We start from the raw sequence: 15,071 nt of genomic DNA, 5'->3' as shown, positions 1-15,071 counted from the left end.
TTTTTTTAAACCTGTGATACTTTTTAGGTTTTAAAAAGTTAAAAAGAACAGCGTTTAATCAAAATATAAATATTTTCTAACAAACATATCTTTGCTATTTTTTACTATTATTATAATTTTACTATACTATTATTATTTCACTTTACTATTATTATAAATTCTATCAATTTAATACATCCTTGCTGAATAAAAGTATTAATTTCTTTTAAAAAAAGAAAGAAAAAATATACTGAGTCTGACCCTAAATTTTTGAACAGTACTGTATATTGTTACTAATATCTATATATATATCTATATATATATATATATATATATATAGAGAGAGAGAGATTATCAAATTTTGCAATGTATTCATTATTAATAAAAATATTTATTTGTATTAATATTAATATTTAAGTCTCTTTCCACATATTTATGAAAAAATAAAACACTTGCTTGTTTTCAGAAGCATCTATTGACTTACATTTCTACTAGTGGCGATGTAACCAAACATACTTGATGAGTAAAGTGTCACTGACAAAGATGGAATCTATCTTCTTCCACCCAGAATGCCTTGCGCTTTGCTCTGGTTTTTTGGTCTCTGTGCTAATTAACCCAGATGTGGATATTAATATTGCTGTGGTGATGGAAGCGAGGCTGGAGTGGAAATGGGGCAGATGGAGAGGAGAGGGGGCAGATTTAAGGCTGGCGTCAGAGTGAAGTGGGTCACTCCCACTTGTGTGTGTGTGTGTGTGTGACAGCCCTTACTATATTAAAACACCCATGGGCCCTTTTTAATTGCTCATTACCCTAAAGGATACCATGAGAAACCCAGACTGCTCTTAAAGGAGACAAAACACACAATGCTGCTGTGATAAAGAGTTTGGGACATTCAACTTTCAGTTTGTTAACATTAGTTCATTGCATTAATTAGGTATCATGAGAAGTGTTATGTTTTAGCTTTATTTTAGTTAAAGTTTTAGTGATTTGTACATTTTTCGTCATTATTAGTTGGTTTTTAAATTATTTATTTCCATTTAAGTCATTTTAGAACTTAAACTTGCATATTTTGGTTAGTTGCCAAGGCAATTTTTCTTATTTTCATTTATTTATTTTTAAAAATAATGCCATTGATCAAGAACTAAATTTTTTACAGCATTTATTAATCTAGGTTAATGTACACATTAAAAAAAAAAAAAACATTTATACTGTAATTATACTGTAATAATTCAAAATTAACATGAACTTTTTATTAATAAGTGCTGTAAAATAGGTTATCATTAAGCACGAATGCAAACTAACTGAAACTTCTCATAAAGCGTCTCAGAATTTCATTATTATTGCTAAATGTAAACCCAAACAGGTCTTTCTAACATTCAAGTGCACGTCATTTCCCCCCAAATTCAACACTTTCAAGAATTTCAAATAATAATAATATTTGAATATAACTTATAAATCAGGGCTTTTCAACTCTGGCCCTCATGATCCACTTTAAAGTTTAGTTCCAGTCAAACACCTGAACAAGTTGAATAAGGTGTTTTGGATTACTAGGTGAGTTTGATCAAGGTTTGAAACAACCTTGAGGGCCAAACCATACATTTCTAATCCCAAGTCATTAGAACGCATGTTATTAATGGAGAACTGACAAATCTAAAGGTAAAAATCCTGAGCACTTTGAAGCCCCACAACGACAGACTTTTTTCTGTGGTATTTTGTCACCATCAGGCCCTGTGTGAGTCCCGCTTGGCGTGTTGTCCCACGTCAGTGTGTCTGTGCTGCTGTTCTGTCCTCCTGCATAGTCAAAAGTCAGCTCCTCATACCTTTCTATATCCCGATTGGCAAACAGAGCGAGTCTGGGCAGCAGCGAGTGCACTCGAACCGGCACCATGAGCAGGTTGGGCTGGCAGGAGTGGTTGATGAACCTCCCCACATTCCCCACAGCGACTGGGTCCACGAACGTCTGGGTGACGCCGTCCGCTCCGCTGTGCTCTTGAACAGCGATGATGTAGTTCATGTCTAGAGGAGTCTGGGAGAGCTGGCGGCGACGGGCCTCGTGTCTCCCGATTATTTCCCCGGCGTACTCGCATACGAATCGGCCACGAGGGAGGCGCTCGAGAGCCTCCACCCCCAAACCCTTGTCCTCGGAGCTGAAAACACCCAGACCAACATCGACACCGCTTTGAACGACGCGGTTCTGGCAGGAGTCGCCACAGGCACACAAGGCATTGCATTCGAAAACAGGCCTGCTGTAGCCAGCGTCCTCTTGCTGTTGGTTCAGACATCCCTCGCTGTCATACGTCTGGCCGAACCTCAAGCAGGGGCAGCTGTCGGGCAGGCAGGATCGGGTTCGACATGAACAGCCGGGGAGGGTCACCGCACTAGGGTCAAGGTCACAGCCTGGTCCTTGTACATTCTCTGCCACATACTAAAGGATTGACTCAGATTAAAGGGCTAGTTAAGTCAAAATTGAAAGTTTTGTAATCATTTACTAACCCTCATGTTGTTCCAAACCTGAATGAGTTTCATTCTTCTGTTGAATACAAAAATGTATGATGAAAAAATGCTGGTTTCACCCATTAAAGGAGTAGTTCACTTTTTATAAAACTTTTGCTGATCATTTACTCACCCCTGTGTCATCCAATATGTCCATGTCTTTCTTTCTTCAGTTGAAAAGAAATTAAGGTTTTTGATGAAAACATTCCAGGATTTTTTTTTCCATAATGCACTTTATTGAGAACCAAACGATTCACAGTCCAAAAGACAATTTCAGTGCAAACTGTTCAAAGGGCTTTAAACGATTCCAGACGATGAATAAGGGTCTTATCAAGCAAAACGATCGCTCATTTAAAACAAAAAAAAAAGTTTAAATTTTATAAGCTCAAAATGTCGCCTTACTCTGTTATGTTACGCGTGTTCGTGACTCTCCTGTTCAAACTCGTTCATCAAAATGAACGAGTCTTTTTCCGAGTCAATTCATTCATTGAATCGGCCAAATGACACGAAAAAAGATTCGTTCATTTTGATGAACGAGTTCGAACAGGAGAGCCACGAACGCGCATATCTTGGATGACATTGGGGTGAGTAAAATATCAGAAAAAGTTTTTTTAAAAGTGACCTACTCCTTTGATTTCCATAGTTTTTTTTTTTTTGTTTGTTTTGTTTTTACCTTAAAAGTCAATGGGTGCCGTCAACAGTCTGATTATCAACATTCTTCAAAATATCTTTTGTGTTCAACAGAAGAAAGAAACTCATACAGGTTTTTAACAACTTGAAGGCGAGTAAGTAATGACAACATTTACATTTTTGGGTGAACTATCCCTTAAAGACTTACAGTGAGCTGGAAATCAATCAGTGTGAAAGTATAAGTATAGGAAAGTGCTGGCATCTAGTGGCGGTGTGACAGAACTACTCATGCCGTGTACATCTCTTAGTCTATATCGTCATTAAAATCAACTCACGTGCTGTTTGAAACCGCTATAAGACTGCAAAATTATGAAAAGACATATCTATAAAGACTAGCTATATTTTAAGGAGAGTAAAAACATTAATTACCTGAAAGCTGGAAAAAGCCTCTTTGGGGACGCTGTTCTCAATCAAAACAGGAACATTCTCGATTCCGCCACTCAGATCCCGGCTGTATGATCGCATTATGTCTTTTTTAATAAACATGTATGTCTGACTCTGAAGTAAAAGAGAACATTATCAACTTGGGTTTGATTTTCAATATACGTGCATTTGAGAAACGGAAACGGAAATGCTACTAGACACGCATAAAAGCTCGGAGTTGATGCAATATAAAAGCCCTCTCGTACGTTGAGTTTTTAGGATGTTATTGGTTATATCAATCGCGTTCATGCAGACGTTACTTTGTTTGAGGTAAATTTATGAAAAATTGTGGGGTTTTACGGTAAAAAAAATGTATGTGCATTGCAATCAGAATCTGACAGATATCGACAAATAGATAGAATTGTGTTATGTTTTGCATCTCAGAGTGAGATGCTGTTGAATACAGCTGTAACCCATTTTAAAACCTATTCACATTTTTTTAAGTTGTGACTGCTAATTGTGATATTAAATAAGTCATATGTGTGTGTGTATTAATGTTTAATATGTACACACACACATATATATATATATATATATATATATATATATATATATATATGTGTGTGTGTGTGTGTGTGTGTGTGTGTGTGTGTGTGTGTCTGTGTTACTAATTATTCAAATAAACACAAGCATGTCCATTTGACTTTTTTTATTTAATGTTTAACCACAAAAACACTGAGACATAAAATTGAGTAACTGGAGAGAAGCACTAAACACTTTAAAACAGTCTGATTGGCACTTTAGTGCTTTCCATCCACTTCCACCTCTAACTGGCATTTCTCATGATTTTTTTTGCATGATAAATGTACAGCAGGCAGCAATGTATTTTAAACATACTTTTGTAATTTAACAAGATCAGAATAGACTCAGGTAAAACAAAGGAGGGTACATTAAAAAAAGTAATAAAAAAAGGCATGACGTTGGTTTATCCATGTGGATTTCAATCTATATTTGCATGACCGTTATTATATTTTGCGTGGTGTCAAAGAAAGATAAACAGTTGTTTAACAGCAGGTCAGAACAACATACATACATACATACAACATAGGGTTGTTTGCATGAACAAGCACCACTGAGACGGTAACAGGTTGCCTGACAGATCCAAAAAAGAAATGGAGGACCAGATACAGTATAACCTCAGCATGAAATGAGGAATGATCTGTTTATAGCATAGACATCATCACAATGGCCCCATAGAGAAAAGAACTGATCTACAACGGCCAACTAATAAAAATGTAGTATGAATAATTAAAATGAAAGATAAAGACAGGAGGTGAGTGTTCTTAGCCATCATCCTGACCTCGACGTCGAACCAAGACGATGTCTAAGTCAAGGTTTCCCCTTTTGTGACCTTAAGAGACGAAATAGAAAACAAATCAGGGGTTTATTTGAAAGAACTTAAAAAAAGAGGGTCCAGCAAACTCGTTTTTGACTTTCTAAAATCATAAAAACATACTCTGGCTTCAATGTACTCAATCCTCCTCTCCAAAGCAGTAAGCTTCTCATTCAAAGTGGCTAAACGTGACCTGCAGGACATATCTGAAGACAAAAAGAGAGACATTTCAGTATTATGAAACATTTGAGAATAGGACTAATTTTCTCTGACGGAAAAACAATAAAAATTACAAAAGTTTTCAATTAGTATTATTAACCCTTTGGTGGTGTTCGGTCATTTTAACTAAACATTTTACATTTTGTTTGTAGAATGTTTTACTTCATAGGAAGAGTACGAAACTTGGGAACGGTTTTGCAAGCAAAAAATCATGGACATGATACGAAAAGTTTAATGGTCAAAAATAATCGCACTTGTATTGTACTGTTGGAAATGAATGGGAGACAAATTTCATCAAGTGGAAACGTTTGATACTCCACCCAAACAAATTCTTACTGAAAGCTATATTTTTATATATATATATATATATATATATATATATATATATATATATATATATATATATATATATATATATATATATACACACACACACACACACACACACACATCAACCTTAAATTTGGAACAGATGTTTTGATTAATGGCTTTAATTTTCTCACAGTTTTGGAGTAAAATGTGCTTTGGAAAATATACATTTCATTTTAATTTTTTTTCCATTTTAATAATCTAAAATTGTATAACTTTTTTCAAACTGTTTTGGACATTTAATTTTCAGGTCTATGTTTAAAAAAAAAAGTGAATAAATGGACTATAACTACTGCATAAATATAATTTGGCAGCATTTAGTACCATAAAATTCACCAATATTGCAAAATATGAAATAAAATATATTTTAAAAATAAAATATAGTACAATCATTTCATTGAAATTTAAAAAAAATGACACTTCTGACAGATTATAAATTACAAAATAGTAGAATAATAGTATATATATATATATATATATACACACACTATATGTTTGTTTTGATAAACCATCCCGTTTCAGTGGCAGTACAGTATGTGTAATATATTCTTATATATGTTATTAACATGAATCACTAATTTAACAAATAAGTTATTTATATTATAAATATATTCTATATATTTATAATATAAACAACTTATTTGTTAAATTAGTGATTCGTGTTATTGCACATACTGTACTGCCACTGAAACTGGGGATGGTTTATCAAAACAAACCAAAGTCTCTGCATTAGTTTACCTGCCCGTTAACCACAAGATTATAACGATTTTAGATTTCCATATATAATCATTATATCTATGTATATAAATGAGCTAAATCATAATTTAAATGCAATGTTTAATATAAAGTTGCAAATTTGAAACATGGACGACAAGACCAACATCAGACCAACCCAACGCCCTACATGTTTTTCCTGGTCATTACACTATTTGCATTTATAACAAATCACGTATTCCAACAACATACACAACAATTACGAAATCATTTTTTCCTAAACGACATTAAAAACAAAACACCTGAATTAACGGCCCACATTTTCTAACATTACACATAAATCAGCCTAATGACCCACTTCTCCCGATTAGCATGCTAGCGTGAAGAAAAAGGCGTAATAAATTAAGCAACATTAAACGACACGACAAAGCTTCTCCATCTTACCGAAGGAATTGAGGAAATCGGCTATTTTCTTAATGCTGCTGGTGATCACTTCGATATATTCACGGTTCGCCCAGTCTTGGTGAATTTCCCTTTGCACTGGATCCTCCTGTCCGGCCATCGTGAGCTAGTTAGCGTTAGCGTTAGCCGCTGTCTGTGTGTGAGAGAGAGAGAGGAAGCAGCAGCGCCCCCTGACGGACAAACAGCGAAATACAGTTCATTCTGGAGATTACGTGGAAAAGAACGGAGGGATCATTTGAAATTAAAGACAAACAAGCGATTTGTTGCACTTGAATTTTGTTATTATATGAAAATTGCTTCAATAAAATACAAAAGAAGTAAATAAGCGAGTAAATACATTACATTTACAAATTAAATTGTTTATATTAGAAGATAACAGACTATGCATATATTTAATAATAAAATAACTATTTAATATCATATACTACGCTTATACTAACCTATATGAAGATATAATAGGAAAAATAAATAAGCTACAATTCACAATTAGGCCTATAACGTAGGCTATTTATCTGATTATTAGGCTATAGATATATAAAATTGTATTTGGCTTGACTAAAATCTCTTGAACTCAGTATTAATGCGTGATATACTTAACAATTTAAAATGCAGCCAGCTTGTGCGAACGGAATAAATTGAAAATAAACGGAATACAAAAAAATACACATAAATAATAACATTCTGGTGCACGTTATTAACAGACATTAAAGTCCTTGAACATTTATTCATAACGAATCAGCCTTCGGGTATAAACAACGACGTTTATTTGGACAAAACTTCCTATTCAAAGAAGGTAAATATCTATTAGAATCACCAATATATTATTAATAGTAACATTTTCGACTGATGTTTCATTGACCAATATTTTGTTTTTACCAGACAGTGATAGTGATTATTATGTTCCATTGAATTTCACGTCTAAAAACATGATATTATCATGTCATTTCCAATGCTAATAACTAATCTCTTAGCTAAAGGCTAAGTATTTTTGCCTTTTGACCAGATCGACAGCTCACTAATAGGCACTTGGTACTTGCTAATATTGTAATTTTCAAGGTGCATTTCCGTGAGCTGAATGTAATGTGTAACATTTGTGCTTAATAGTTTTAAATCAATAGAGGAATGTCAACTAAATTAAGAAAATGTAGACGAGGCCTTGCAGCAGCTTTGGATCATGAGGCAGACGAGGTTCCATGCGGCTCATCGTCGTCTCCAAACAGTCTCTCTTCTCAAAACCTGGTTAGAGTATCACAGAATGACGACACATGTGTATTTGACCACTGGACAGAGAGACCAGACTGCATGTGTTTAAGGTGTGTACTGTATACTGTTTTATCAGTGATAAATGCTGCAGTTGTCCTGATGATCATGTTTAGGCCGTTTTCTGTCAATAGGAAGGAACAGGAAGACTTTCTGTGCTACACACGTTTAGTGCTGCGAGATCTGCATGGTCTCCTAGGTCAGTGATGTCACCAAGGGTCCTTTTTATCGTCATCAAAATCATGTCAGGGCCTGAAATTAACACCCGACCGGCTACAGTACAATGACATTTGCACAGATGAGTGCGCGTACGTGCAACTGTGCATGTTTTTTATTTAATGGAATTTGTTTACAGTAAAGAATACACAACAACATTATTTTTGGTTTAATAAACTTTATTTTACAAACTTTCGTTTGGAGTTAAGTCCGCACACTCTTTAACGTTTAGTTTAGGTTTATTCTTACCGTTCTTTTTGTTTGTTTGTTTGACTACGTCCGAGTCCCGTGGCGTGAGCTGGTGCACCATCAAAAGGGGTTCGAGTGGAAACATTGGATGTATTTATATGGTCGGGCCGGGCCACAACCATTCCGGTTTCTTCTCCGGGGGAACTCCAAGGACTTTTTTGCTTGCTTTTCTTTTGTTTGTTTATAAGAAGTATATTTATTAAGTGAAGTCATTTGATAGTATTATTTGAGGTGTTTGGTTATATATATTGGGTGTTTTCATATTCGTTTATTGTGTGTAATGGCCATTATATGTCTGTATATCCCCCTTTATGTGTTACTTGGTGCTGGACACCTTTATGAGGCAAAAAATGGCAGGTAAAAAGTCTCTGTGGCAGGTGAATTTTTAAATCCACCTGCCACAGTGGCCGGTGACAGAAAAAGTTAAATTCAGGCCCTCGGCGTGACACTTGCCAGTCATTCCAGCTATTATGAAAAATATCATCCTGTATTTTCAGACATGCAGACTTTGGAGGATCTTGTGGCCAAGCTGGAGTTTGAAAATGAGCTGAACCGCGTCTGCAGTAGATCCTTGCAGAGTAAAAACCCAGAATCCTCTTTGCACCAAAGAGAAGGGGCAAACAGTGGTGTGGAAGAGGAGAGTACCGGCCGCTGGGTTCACGATAGTAATGAGGAATATTCCTTCTTGCTGGACACGATTCTTGAGATTGAGCGGGACAGTGACTTCACTGCTGACTGTGATGTCAGTTCTTTGGAGCTGGACTTAGTGTTATCCTCACCATAGTTTGATGTCCTCAAGCATATTTAAGTTATGCTATATTTCTATTCAGAGGGAATTGGGTCATTTTCTAAAGAAAAAATGTGGGTGGTCAGAAAGTGTTATGCATTTCATAATATATATGTTTATATAGCACAGATTTCATGTGCATGTCATCCTCAATTACTCCTTGTTTAGATTCATTTATTTCTGGACTAGATTCAATATCTCAAAAAAAACATGAATAATGATTCCATTCTAAAGGACGCATTGATCTATAGTGTTTTTTTATTTTATTTTATATTGTTACTTAATAATTTCCTGTGTGATTTTCATTTTCTGTCTCTCATATTGTTCTGAAGCAACGTTCATTGAGGTTTGCGGGCATTTGTTTATGCACAGTTCTCTCAAATATTTATTTTTGTATTTACCTCATTTTAAGACCTGTCAAGGACCAGATGATTTTTTTATGTCCTGATACATGAAACTAGAGTTAATATGATGTCCTTTCTTTTTCACATGACTTTATATACTTGTATCAAAATTGTTGTTGAAATAAAGAAAATACTGTATCATTCTGATTAGGTGAATGTCTAGATTCCCCATAAGCATGATATGACAATACTTCAGTGTTGCACTGTGTGGAGCTATTTTCAGTGTTTATGCTTAGTCATGCTGACATTAGGCAATCTAAACTGGATTCAGTTTTATACTGATCATTAAATCCAATTTTATTTCGGTAGATCATTAATTGGGCATTATAACAATCATAGCGCTGATTATTATCTTGTGCGTGACTGAAAATGAAAGAAAAATGTGGAAGTGAAAGTGAATGGTTGAGGTTTGTCATATGAACTGCTTCTGTTTTTTTTTCAGTGAATTAAGGAACAATGGGTTTCTTTTTTTACATTTTTTTTATTTTGAGTTAAAAGTTGAAAGATTAAACCTAAGCTGTGCAGTTCATGGATAAAATACAACTATTGTAATAAACATTTACAGTTACATCAGAAACTTCCCTCAGAAAGGTTTAGGAAGCATCTTCATTAAGTAAACAGTCGAAAAAACAGTCGTACTTTAATCATGTCTGCACAGTCGGCATATATCAAACAATCTTATTTTAGAAGCAATGGCTACATGAGATATGGAATGGACGGATTATCTTGCGTGGCCAGGTTTACTTGGTCCTCTTGAGAAGCTCTTTGATATCTGGTTCGATGTCGATGGTGAGGAACCTTCTGCTGTAGCGCTTGAACGGTTCCCCGTCCGGGCCGATGAGAAACTTCTCAAAGTTCCAAGAGATGTCATTCCTGCACACGGGACTCCAGAGGATCGATTTGGGATCACCCATCAGGGACACAGCGTCATCGCTGGGCTGAGGGAGCTTCTCCTTCAGGAACACAAACAGAGGGTGGGCGTTCTCTCCATTCACTTCCATCTTCTCCAAAAGCTGAAATTTGGGCTCGAAGCCATTTCCCGGCCGGACATACTTCAGAGACAGCAGGATTTCATCATTTTTGCAGTTCTCCTGTTAAGCAATTAAAATTGCACAATATGTTATTCAATAAAGCAGATAATGGCATTGGCATATTAGCATCAAATCAGTTAACAATACAGGTTGTCCATTGTCATTGTTATCAAAAATGAACAAAGCTTCACTGATAGCGATATAGAGGCCAGCATATCTTTTTTTTTTTCAAAGCAGTATCAAAGCAAACCGCTGAACGCTTACACTTTCCAGATGTACAGACATCCTGGAACAAAATGAGTATATGTATATATATATATATATATACACACACACACTGTATATATATATATATATATATATATATTACATATTTAATTTATTATATTTAATTTATTTTAAAGTATTTAAAATATTACAAATATTTACTACAAATAATAAGTGTAGTGTATAACGATAACTAAATTATATTCAAAATATATGATATATATTAAAATAAATATATTACGTTTAATATATAGATATCATTAAAAAAAATAAGAGATTGATTTAAGTATTTCTCTTTAAACTCATTAGTGATTGCATTGAAAATGAGTAGCCTAACCGATGAAAGACCCAAAACTGTTGGAAGTCTCACCTGATGTCCGAACTGGTTGCAGGGAGCGCCCAGAATGACGAGCCCCTGGTCAGCATAGCGGCTGTGCAGCTCGTTCATCTGGGTGTAATCCCTGACCGTTGTGCCTCAAAGCGACGCCACATTTTCAATAAGCACAACTTTACCTTTGAGAGACGAAAAATTCAGGAGCTCCCCTGACAAAAGTTTGGCGGACAGATCACAAAGCTTCTTCACGGTCCCTGCCATGCCGTTTACTCTTTAGTTTGAAGTGTAAAATGCTTGTTTTATCAACGAACCTTGAGTCGAACTGGTTGAACCTTGAGTATAAGGGGAGGGAACTGTGTATGTGCGTCAAAGAATTCAAGGAAGTGAAAGCGAGTGAAAGCTGTCTCGTGAGTCGTGCGAGGGCAGCCGGGCAAGAGGTAGTGAAACACTGCCATCTTCTGTCAAACAATAGTTTCCATCCGCACGTTTTTATCCGAATGAAAAAATGCCTTATGGAAACAGTAAAATTCGATTGAATTCCATGAATATCGACTCAAATGAAATACGTTCGGTCTCATCGGATTTTATCTTGATTGATACATTATCCCTTACATATGTCGCTATCAGCTGGCACATAACACTAGGCTACAACAACTTATGCAATATTGATCTTTTTTTTTTTTTGGCAGATGGCTCATTTTGTATAGCAAAACTTTGTTCGCAAATGTTTGCTTGAATGTTGTGCAATTCAGAGCAAAAATGAATGGAAATACCATAAAATGTCTCAAATCAATTATATACCAATACCAATTTGATCGCAAAACAGCATGTGACTTCATTACGTACAGGTTTTTATTTGCTTTACAGCCGTTGGAGCCGTTTGATTCACGTGATTTTTTTTTACCGAACTTCAGATAATTTTATTGACAAGTGGATGGAAACTTGGCTATTGTGTATTAAGTAATCAGATCTCGGTTCCTTTAAGAATCGAACTTCTGAGAAGGCTCGGTTCAATGAACCGGTGAGCCTCAAGACCGTTAAAAGTGATTCAGCCCGAGTGATCAATAATTTAGCAGAGTCCGATTTTGTGAACCGATTCGATCGGTTCATAAAAATAATCCTACTGAACGATTCGTTCGCGAATGGAGCATCACAAGTCCGTATTTATTTAGTTATATGCCTTTTAAAAAAAACGAGAAACATAAAAAGCATAATATAAACAAAGGACAGCCCGAAAGTTAATTCAATCAAATCCAGTTCATACCAAATACCATATCAACCCATACATATGTGAGTGAACCCATTGAACCGTTTAGAATACCTTCTGTATTAAATAGTGAATTACAGATTTTAAAAAAATAAAAAAAGTGTTATAAATGTTTAGAAAATAGACAAGACACTCGCTTCCATTTAGGCGGTATAAATATCTCCCACCCGTATAACAGAGATGGTTGCGTCCAGGAAGCTCGTGCGCGACTTTTCTGTGTTTAAGGAAGTGAATCTGCGCTTGAGTGGCTTGTGTGTCATCTTCAACTAAGTTTTGATTTCTTTTAATAAATCCTTTAATCTGACTCTATTTCTCCTTTAACCAATGCAGTCGCTTAGTAAAACCCACATAGTCCGGATGGTTTGCTGACTGAATGAAACAGAGAGTCTGTTATACTCGTTAAAAGCAGCTCTCGGTTATTATTTCACACTTTAACATCACAATAACGTTACAGCGTTCAGCTGACATGTGGGAATGGCAGATTTCGAGTCTCATAGGCTTCATCTCTCTAATTCTTTTTCTAATAGCTGTATGTTATATTTTGTACTCTGGTCTGACCTCTGAAATCCATATCAGGACTGGTTTACCCCCTACCAGGAGCATCACTATAGCCTATAAATACAAAGTGGGACCTTATAAAAACTGTGGATCCCTGTTCAAAGAGAGCCGCAGCATCGGACCCGAGCTGTCGTGCATTGGGATCTTCTATGATGATCCAAAGAAGGTGAGTAGGAGACTGTAGAATGAATGAGGCCAATAGTGTATCTTTGATGGGGACCCTTTATTGCTATGTCAGTAAGACACTATTATATTCCTGCATTAGCAGTATTGTTTTATATCTGGAATTATTAATGGTACTATTTCAGTGATTACAGCCTGTAACTGATTCAAGAGATGTTAAAAAGATCACTTTTTTCCATTTATAAATGTGCAATACATATTTATTACATATGAATACATGTGTGTGTGTTTGTGTGTGTGTACAGTACTAGTCAAAAACTTGGAAACATTATTATTTTTAATGTTTAAAAGTCTCTGCATTTGTTTGATAAAAAAAAAATACAGAAGAAAAAAACATTAATTTTGTGAAATATTATTAGTTTCTAATTTAATTTATTCCTGTTATACAAAGCTGAATTTTTTGGAACCTGTGATACTTTTTTCAGGATTTATTGATGAATAAAAGTGTAAAAAGAACAGCATTTATTTAAAATATAATGTTTTCTAATGTTTTCTTATTACTTGTTTTCACATCCTTGCCGAATAAAAGTATTAATTTCTTTCAAAAAAAGAAAGAAAATATATTATTGACCTCAAACATTTGAACGGTAGTGCATATTGTTACAAAAGATTTCTATTGTAAATAAATGCTTTTCTTTTTTTTTTATCCATCAAAGAATCATGAAAAAAAGTGTTTTTTTTTAAGTGAATTACTCCTTTAAACCAGCACATGTCTTAAGTTTGCCAATGACCATTTGGATGATCCAAAGGAGTCATGGGAGAAAGTCATGTGGTCAGATGAGACCAAAATAGAACTTTTTGGTCATAATTCCACGAACCGTGTTTGGAGGAAGAAGAATGATGAGTACCATCCCCCTACTGTGAAGCATGGGGGTGGTAGCATCATCCTTTGGGGGTGTTTTTCTGCACATGGGACAGGGCGACTACACTGTTAAGGACCATGCATTGCGAGATTTTGGGGAACAACCTCCTTCCCTCAGTGATTGTTCGAGGCTGGGTCTTCCAACATGACAATGACCCAAAGCACACAGCCAGGATAACCAAGGAGTGGCTCTGTAAGAAGCATATCAAGGTTCTGGCGTGGCCTAGCCAGTCTCCAGACCTAAACCCAATAGAGAATCTTTAAAGGGAGCTCAAACTCCGTGTTTCTCAGCGACAGCCCAGAAACCTGACTGATCTAGAGAAGATCTGTGTGGTGGAGTGGGCAAAAATCCCTCCTGCAGTGTGTGCAAAACTGGTGAAAAACTACATGAAACGTTTGACCTCTGTAATTGCAAACAAAGGTTACTGTACCAAATATTAACATTGATCACGATGACAGTTTCAGACCCCTCCATGATTCCTAAGTGGGAGAACTTGCAAAATAGCGGGGTGTTCAAATACTTATTTTCCTCACTGTATATAGAATCAACTTCTAATTCCTACAGCTATCATCATTCTCATTAGAATTGACTAATATATAACGTCAGGCGCAAATAACACAATTATAGTCTGAGTTGTGGCTTCAGAGCAACCTGTGCTGTTTCCTGTTTACTGAACACTCAGTATGCAGAGCTCAGCCTCAGCACATCCAATACATTACACATGCATTAACCTTTAATTCCCTCATGAAAGTAAATTAGTTCAATTAGTTTAATGAATTCATTGCATTTAAATTTGCTGTTTACTTTGTTTGTTTGACCGTGTAATCCATAACATTTCCCTTCAAGAAGTCTAGTCTCTCACAAAGGTCTCACAAGAGAGCTTTTCATTAGAGAATTTGTATTTGTTCTATTTAGTTTTATTAATTTATAGCAATATCAATGTGCATTGGTTATAGAAAGGTATGATTGC

The 15,071-nt window shown here is 35.6% G+C and overlaps 5 protein-coding genes across 5 annotated transcripts in view; 2 read left to right on the top strand and 3 right to left on the bottom strand.

The window, feature by feature from the left end:
• Nucleotides 1-990: 990 nt before the first annotated feature.
• setmar (SET domain and mariner transposase fusion gene) lies at nt 991-3,747 on the bottom strand. The gene is made up of 2 exons (XM_039673323.2): nt 3,532-3,747; nt 991-2,404 (listed from the first exon to the last, which is right to left on the bottom strand). The coding sequence occupies exons 1-2, from the start codon at nt 3,646-3,648 to the stop codon at nt 1,610-1,612; spliced, it is 912 nt and encodes a 303-aa protein (XP_039529257.2). The 5' UTR covers nt 3,649-3,747; the 3' UTR covers nt 991-1,609.
• A 472-nt stretch (nt 3,748-4,219) lies between these two features.
• On the bottom strand, nt 4,220-6,835 carry brk1 (BRICK1 subunit of SCAR/WAVE actin nucleating complex). The gene is made up of 3 exons (XM_039673750.2): nt 6,665-6,835; nt 5,042-5,124; nt 4,220-4,936 (listed from the first exon to the last, which is right to left on the bottom strand). Exons 1-3 carry the CDS (start codon nt 6,780-6,782, stop codon nt 4,910-4,912), a joined length of 228 nt encoding a protein of 75 aa, XP_039529684.1. The 5' UTR covers nt 6,783-6,835; the 3' UTR covers nt 4,220-4,909.
• Nucleotides 6,836-7,639: 804 nt separating this feature from the next.
• LOC148970479 (uncharacterized) lies at nt 7,640-9,754 on the top strand. The gene is made up of 2 exons (XM_089125315.1): nt 7,640-8,141; nt 8,905-9,754. Exons 1-2 carry the CDS (start codon nt 7,805-7,807, stop codon nt 9,189-9,191), a joined length of 624 nt encoding a protein of 207 aa, XP_088981441.1. The 5' UTR covers nt 7,640-7,804; the 3' UTR covers nt 9,192-9,754.
• A 537-nt stretch (nt 9,755-10,291) lies between these two features.
• gpx1a (glutathione peroxidase 1a) lies at nt 10,292-11,584 on the bottom strand. The gene is made up of 2 exons (XM_039673748.2): nt 11,267-11,584; nt 10,292-10,689 (listed from the first exon to the last, which is right to left on the bottom strand). Exons 1-2 carry the CDS (start codon nt 11,489-11,491, stop codon nt 10,339-10,341), a joined length of 576 nt encoding a protein of 191 aa, XP_039529682.2. The 5' UTR covers nt 11,492-11,584; the 3' UTR covers nt 10,292-10,338.
• A 1,120-nt stretch (nt 11,585-12,704) lies between these two features.
• Nucleotides 12,705-15,071, top strand: part of tex264b (testis expressed 264, ER-phagy receptor b) — a 41,852-nt gene continuing 39,485 nt past the window's right edge. The window contains exon 1 of the mRNA XM_039674183.2: nt 12,705-13,221. Within this exon, the coding sequence (XP_039530117.2) occupies nt 12,964-13,221 (258 nt within the window). The 5' untranslated portion in view covers nt 12,705-12,963. The remainder of the gene's footprint in view (nt 13,222-15,071) is intronic.

The sequence above is a fragment of the Pimephales promelas genome, chromosome 21 (assembly GCF_988280905.1).
Source record: "Pimephales promelas chromosome 21, fPimPro1.hap1.1, whole genome shotgun sequence".
NCBI lineage: Eukaryota > Metazoa > Chordata > Actinopteri > Cypriniformes > Leuciscidae > Pimephales > Pimephales promelas.
The sequence above is the reverse complement of the archived record's forward strand: the minus strand, read 5'-3'. Positions and strand labels throughout refer to the sequence as shown.

Bases quoted from the DNA above. Each gene is read 5' to 3' on its own strand.
- setmar (XM_039673323.2), bottom strand. From the start codon at position 3,648: ATGTTTATTAAAAAAGACATAATGCGATCATACAGCCGGGATCTGAGT. The intron at 2,405-3,531 runs GTAATTAATGTT...TCAATCCTTTAG, and splicing joins AGGCTTTTTCCAGCTTTCAG to TATGTGGCAGAGAATGTACA.
- brk1 (XM_039673750.2), bottom strand. From the start codon at position 6,782: ATGGCCGGACAGGAGGATCCAGTGCAAAGGGAAATTCACCAAGACTGG. The intron at 5,125-6,664 runs GTAAGATGGAGA...TTTTGTCTTCAG, and splicing joins CGATTTCCTCAATTCCTTCG to ATATGTCCTGCAGGTCACGT. The intron at 4,937-5,041 runs GTATGTTTTTAT...TCGTCTCTTAAG, and splicing joins TTGAGTACATTGAAGCCAGA to GTCACAAAAGGGGAAACCTT.
- LOC148970479 (XM_089125315.1), top strand. From the start codon at position 7,805: ATGTCAACTAAATTAAGAAAATGTAGACGAGGCCTTGCAGCAGCTTTG. The intron at 8,142-8,904 runs GTCAGTGATGTC...CTGTATTTTCAG, and splicing joins AGATCTGCATGGTCTCCTAG to ACATGCAGACTTTGGAGGAT.